Source organism: Lactuca serriola, chromosome 3, assembly GCF_051521515.1.
Source record: "Lactuca serriola cultivar US96UC23 chromosome 3, Lser_US96UC23_V15, whole genome shotgun sequence".
Classification (NCBI taxonomy): Eukaryota; Viridiplantae; Streptophyta; class Magnoliopsida; order Asterales; family Asteraceae; genus Lactuca; species Lactuca serriola.
The window spans coordinates 105,078,461-105,084,859 of record NC_136410.1 but is presented as its reverse complement, the minus strand read 5'-3'; the positions used below and the strand labels follow the sequence as shown (position 1 = coordinate 105,084,859).

Below are 6,399 nucleotides of genomic sequence, written 5' to 3'. Positions count from 1 at the left end.
TACAAATTAAAAAATAAAATCTGTATCAATATAAAACGTATATAACAAAATATCTAATCAATAAACCATACAACTTTTCATCCTAAGATACATAAAAAAGATGATATTTTCCTATAGAATCTGTTTTGTTCTTTATCATTTGAGAAAAATAATCTTGTTTATTAAGAATTCAAAAGGGAAATCACGTTTGTGGCCACAGAAACTCACAAGTGTACAAAGCCAACACAAATTTCTTATCCTCACATCTGCCAGTGCCATTGGCTTTCTAATTTCCTCCATCCAATTCACAAATATCCATTCCCTTCAACATCGCATTTCTTCTTCACTCATAGTATATCTTCCCTTTCTCTTATCCCTCTTCACTCTTCATTTTGTTCGATCACCATGGCTTCTGCAGTAAGTGCTATAGTCTCCCTCCCATCTTCTAAATCCGCTGCAATTTCAACAAGAACATCCCTCATCACTCAAGAACGAGTCTCCTTCACAAAGGTATCTTAATTTCACTCTCTTCTTCTACATTTCATCTGGGTTTTGCATATTCTGGGTTAAAGTTCTAGTTTTTATACTTTCTCTGAAAATGGGTTTTTGTCTTTCTTCATGTTTAGGTGCCATATTACAAGAATGTGTCATCAAATGTTAAGTCGCTATCAATTAGAGCTCAAGTTACAACAGAAGCTCCTGCTAAAGTAGAGAAAATTTCAAAGAAACAAGAAGAAGGTGTAGTTACAAATAAATATCGCCCAAAGGAACCTTACGTTGGTAGGTGTCTTCTCAACACCAAGATCACCGGCGACGATGCCCCTGGTGAAACTTGGCACATGGTCTTCACAACCGAAGGTATGATCGATCCAAATTTGATATGGGTTATGATCAAACTTTCTTGATCAATACAAAAAGATTATCTTTTGGTAGTTAAAGATTCAAACTTTATACAAGATGTTCTTATATTCTTGGAGTGAAATCAAGATTGGTTTATTGTTCGATTTGATTAGGTGAGATCCCATATAAAGAAGGACAATCCATTGGTGTAATTCCCGATGGAATTGACCCAAAGAATGGAAAGCCACACAAATTGAGATTGTATTCCATTGCGAGTAGTGCTCTTGGTGACTTCGGAGACTCCAAAACTGTAAGCATATCTACAAAATTCCCTTCTTTTTGAAACCAATTTTAAGCATATGGTGCATCAAGATCATCTCTCATATCTACCTTTTCAAATCAAACGATAAAAGTTTCAAACACGTATTTTTCCAATTTAATAACATGTCAAATTGGTTAATTTGGAAATTACGAGTGAAACTCGATATAACAAAAAGTTCGAAATGGTTAATATGGAAAAAAATACAAAAACTTTTATTCTTTGATTGGAAAAATGAAAGTATTCGAGGTTAAACCAATGATTGTTTTGTAATTTATGGTATTTTGTAGTGTAAAAACATAAGAAAAAGAAAATTACGATAGTTCATATGTATTCGAATAAAGATTCATGTGCGCATGTATATCAATCTTGTGAACTTCATGTTTTGTGTAGGTTTCATTGTGTGTAAAAAGACTAGTCTACACAAACGACGCAGGAGAAGAAGTTAAAGGAGTTTGCTCTAACTTCTTATGTGAGAATAAATCTTTAACTTTTTCTTACTAAACTTTATTCTATCTTTTTTTTTCTCCTTTTTATTATTCTAACATGAACAATATTTGATTAACAACAAATCAGGCGACTTGAAGCCTGGAGCAGAGGTGCAAATAACAGGTCCAGTTGGAAAAGAAATGCTTATGCCAAAGGATCCTAATGCAACTGTTATAATGGTAACATTTAATAAAAAATGTAACATTTAATAATATTTCTCACACTCATTATTCTATTAAAAAAATGTAACATTTAATAATATTTTTTGAATGCAGCTTGCAACAGGAACTGGTATTGCTCCATTTCGATCATTTATGTGGAAAATGTTCTTCGAGAAACACGAAGACTATAAAGTAAAAACTTATCACCTCTCATCTCATCGACTAGTAATTATTATAAATAATTTGACAAAATAAAGCTTTAAACTTGATTCATAATTGCAGTTTAACGGATTGGCATGGCTCTTTTTGGGAGTTCCCACAAGTAGTTCATTGCTATATAAAGAGGTGAAAACTTGTCATCATTCATTCATCTTTCGAAAAGAAGATTAAAAAATCGGATGATTGAAAAAAAAAAACGACTCCAAACTTGATCATGTGTTTCTAAAAATCTTTCAGGAATTTGAGAAAATGAAGGAGATGAAACCGGATAACCTAAGAGTTGACTTTGCTGTGAGTAGAGAGCAAACTAATGAGAAGGGTGAAAAGATGTACATTCAAACAAGAATGGCTCAATATGATAGAGAGCTATGGGAATTACTCAAGAAAGACAACACGTTTGTGTATATGTGTGGGCTTAAGGGTATGGAGAAGGGTATTGATGACATTATGGGTACATTGGCCGCTGAAGATGGTAAATTACCGAAATACCCTCATTCAATTTGTTTTCTTTGTTTCTTGAAATTCATTTTTTTGTGTGTTTTTTGGTAGGGATTGATTGGGTAACATACAAGAAGCAGTTGAAAAAGGAAGGACAATGGAATGTGGAGGTGTATTAAGTGGTTATGTTCCTTTTTGTACAAATACAGCCCTCTCTTTGTAGATAGGTAACATTCTGTTTTTGTAATATTCATATTTGACGACTTCTATTTTTTTTGGTCATATAATTTTATTATAAACCAAGACTATATTGTCAAGGGATTCCCACCCAAATTTTAGTTTATATTTTTGAGGGCATGGGTTATGAAAGTATAATTCAAGTATGGGAATAACGAATAAGATTCTTCTTATATGTTGCAAATGATAAAAGGATAAAAAGAAATTGAGACATATGATATTGGCTTAATATGGTTTCCTTCGTATAGCTTTGGATGCTTATTTCGAGTGCCCAAAACGCAACAAGTACAGAAGGATATGGAAGTAATCATGGCATTATGTGAGAGCATTTGACTTCACCAACGAAAAAAGTGTACTAATGATAACAAATGGTTCTTCGTTTGCCACAATTTATATGTTATGGTGCATGTGTTTTTAATTCCATTTGTATCCAAAGTCATTCTCTTACATTATATTCAAGATAGGGTCATTGGTTCGAGCCTTCTCTTCCACTTTGAGCCTTCATGTTGTTCTATAGACTTTTGATGGTTATTATGGAGGTATCAAGGATGATAGTTGTCACAACTTGAAAAAAAAAAATCAAGGATTAAATTAAAGTTTTGAAACTGGTAAAGTTGATTTTTATGGTCCCTAGTTAATAACTATAAACAATATGTTTGGAAATTATACGGTTAAAGCACTTCTTCTAGAGTGCTTATCGTTACTGTTACAATTTCGAAGGATCCCAACCCCATTAAATATTAACTAGATCGCAAAAATCTAGATTTATAGATTTACACGTGTCCAGTGTCGATTAAAAAAAATCATGTTTTCTTTTCTCAACAATCCCCACATGAATAGAAATAGGTTGAAATGCATAGAAGTTCTGATAAATTATCATCGGTTGAATCTAGCATAGAATATATATAGGTTTTATTGTTTGTTATTTTTTGTAAAGCATATCGAGTCTCTTAGATATCAGTAGATGTGATGTCTTTAATTTAAACTAATGTATCTTCAATTTTTATGTCTAAAATTAGATTAAATATCCAAAACTCATCATTTAAATACATATCCAGGGGTGCAAATGGACAACTGCACATGACCCATTTTTTTTATTATATATTGTATATATTTATTTAAAAATAAAAAAATTATAATAGCGTTAAGGGTATTTTTCCTTATTCATCGTGGATATTTAAATCCTCAAGATCGGCCCTAATCATATCAATCATTTATATCAAAATCATAATCATAATGTTAAATTATCAAAACTAAAAAAAGTCTCAAATAGTATCATAACATCGATGCGAGTGTACAATCACGCAGCATTCTTCCCTTTCACACACCTGAACAACTTGAAAAACATTTAACTTTAAAACATAAGCAAAAGGTTTAGTGAGTTCCACAATATACCATACATTCCATCAAACATAGAGTATGTTATTTTGAATGATTTTTTAAGTAATTGAATCTTTAAAAAATAGCATTATTCTTTCAAAATTCTACCAAAATAACATGTGAGAAAGCATGATGTTATTTTGACACATTTTGCTACTTGACGAAAGAAACATATAGCTTAATCTTTAAAATTTGTCATTTTATTCCATTCTTCTAGTTTTAATTAATTAACAAAGTATATCAGGTAAGTTTGCATGTTTTGACGAAGTAGGATGTTACTTTGACATATTTTTGCTACAAAGTAAACCATCATTGTAATACTAATGCATTTACTAATGTACATTACAAATAACTTTGTAGTGTTATAATACTTCTTTGTGCATGCTGGATATCCCAAAAGAAGAATGCCTCTTTCATGAAGTATATCGATCATCTTACTTAGGGTCCATAAATTGGTAAGTTTTCTTATTTCAAAATCTTATACCACCAGATTTCATATATTTTTGTCCATATGACATATCTGGTAAGAAAAATAACTTCACGAGAAAATATGGTCCTAATTTAATGAATCTTTTTGTTATTTCAGGGATTTTGTATGAATTAAAATGAAAAACAAAAGAAGGTTATAAAAGTGTAAAGAAAAAATTGCAGCAAATTTTTAAGACTGATCTTTATCAATAGGAAAAAGCAACAACAAAATGGACCGGTAGCAGCACCATATTCCGTTGTATTTCTATATTGATAAATGTGTCTTATCAAGTTTTTAACCTTCTTTTTAGTATATCTTGTTATGCTTTAATATCTCATGTAATAAATCGTTAAAAAAATTCAACATAGATGAAGATTTTCCATATTGAACTTTTTGTTGTGATTTACAAAGAAACGCCAAAAAGTAGTATTGTAGTAAGTATTCTAGATTGAATAAAACATTATTGCACTAAGCACACCACCCTTGCCCCTCGTGAAACACGAGAAACTCTCTAGTTAAAAAATTAAATTAAAAATTTTACGTTATTGATTTTTAAAATATCTATTTTTGTTAAGTAATTTGATAGTCATATTTTAGAATCATATTATCTTATTGACCTGATTGTATATGAATAAAAGAAATATATTTTTTTATTCATATTATTTTTAAGTATTGTCGTGGTTAATTAATTTAAAAATAATTTGGTTAAATATTTTTTATTTTGATTATAATTATTATTTCAAATAAGAACCATTGTTTTCATGGTATTGTAACTTACTATTTAATTTTATGTTATATATATATATATATATATATATATAGAGAGAGAGAGAGAGAGAGAGAGAGAGAAATAGGTTCAAATGTTTTTAGCAAATATTGTGTGCCTAAATGCTCCAATCAGAATTTAAGAAAAAAGAAATCATTAATTAAATAATAAATGTTAGCTTAGTCATTTTACCTTTATAAACCAAATATAAATGTTGTATATTTGGAAAATCATTAAATGAATATCACATATATCCTTTTTAAATCGTTGTTTCATCTCACTAACCCTAATCCTTGTTCTTTTCTTTTTTCGATCGGCAGACACAGGAGTGACCCAATTTCTTCTTCCGTCCTCTCCACCATTGGCGACTTCTGCTTCCTTCATGACACTGTCAAACGATATTTATTTGTAAGTACAAGGCTTTAACTATCCAAATCAAAGCTTGATCAAAGTAACAACTCAAGTTATGGGCAGAGAGAAAAAATGATGTTGAAAGTATATGTTAATCGACTTTCCCAGACATCTCGTTCTATTCTCCTCTTCTACAGGTAAATTACATTCTTCATTTACATTGGGTGTTTTCTTTTTCTGTTCCAACATGTACTTTTTCACATTTGGCAGCTTCGTTGTAGAAATGGCTTGAAAAAAAATTTGATTTCTATGTTGCACGCATGGTGTTTGTAGAAATGCCTCAAAGAGAATTTGATGTTCAAATTCTTGAAGAACACAAAAATAATTCTAACTTAGTTATTTGTGTTACTTGGTTCTAACATGTGGTATGTTTATTTGTTAATTGCCTAAAAGAATATTTCTTTCATTTTCTTCATTAAATCTTTTGGTATGTTTTTTTTGTTATTAACTCCTTGTTTGTTAATTACCTGAGTAGCATCAATCTTTGCTATTGGTATTTGATTTTTTTAATCAATTTAGGGTGAAAATTTGATTAACGGTTTATAAGAGATTTTCACAAATTTGAGACAGTTTAGAACTTAAACATTATATGAATAAGAAAACTATTCTCAAAAGCATTTGTAATCACCTGATTAAATAAGCAATATGTGGAAAATATCAAAATCTAACCGTCTAATATTTGAAAAATATT

At 30.1% G+C, this 6,399-nt stretch overlaps 1 protein-coding gene across 1 annotated transcript; it reads left to right on the top strand.

The window, feature by feature from the left end:
- Positions 1-267: 267 nt before the first annotated feature.
- On the top strand, positions 268-3,160 carry FNR1 (ferredoxin-NADP[+]-oxidoreductase 1). The gene is made up of 10 exons (XM_079031019.1): positions 268-489; positions 606-837; positions 993-1,129; positions 1,532-1,610; positions 1,715-1,806; positions 1,903-1,980; positions 2,071-2,133; positions 2,245-2,479; positions 2,557-2,672; positions 2,931-3,160. Exons 1-9 carry the CDS (start codon positions 385-387, stop codon positions 2,622-2,624), a joined length of 1,089 nt encoding a protein of 362 aa, XP_078887145.1. The 5' UTR covers positions 268-384; the 3' UTR covers positions 2,625-2,672; positions 2,931-3,160.
- The last annotated feature ends 3,239 nt before the right edge of the window (positions 3,161-6,399 follow it).

What these genes read in the sequence shown, in the direction of transcription:
- FNR1 (XM_079031019.1), top strand. Translation starts at nt 385, where the DNA reads ATGGCTTCTGCAGTAAGTGCTATAGTCTCCCTCCCATCTTCTAAATCC. An exon ending in ACTTCGGAGACTCCAAAACT is followed by an intron (nt 1,130 to 1,531) that starts GTAAGCATATCT and finishes TGTTTTGTGTAG; the next exon opens with GTTTCATTGTGTGTAAAAAG. An exon ending in TACATTGGCCGCTGAAGATG is followed by an intron (nt 2,480 to 2,556) that starts GTAAATTACCGA and finishes GTTTTTTGGTAG; the next exon opens with GGATTGATTGGGTAACATAC.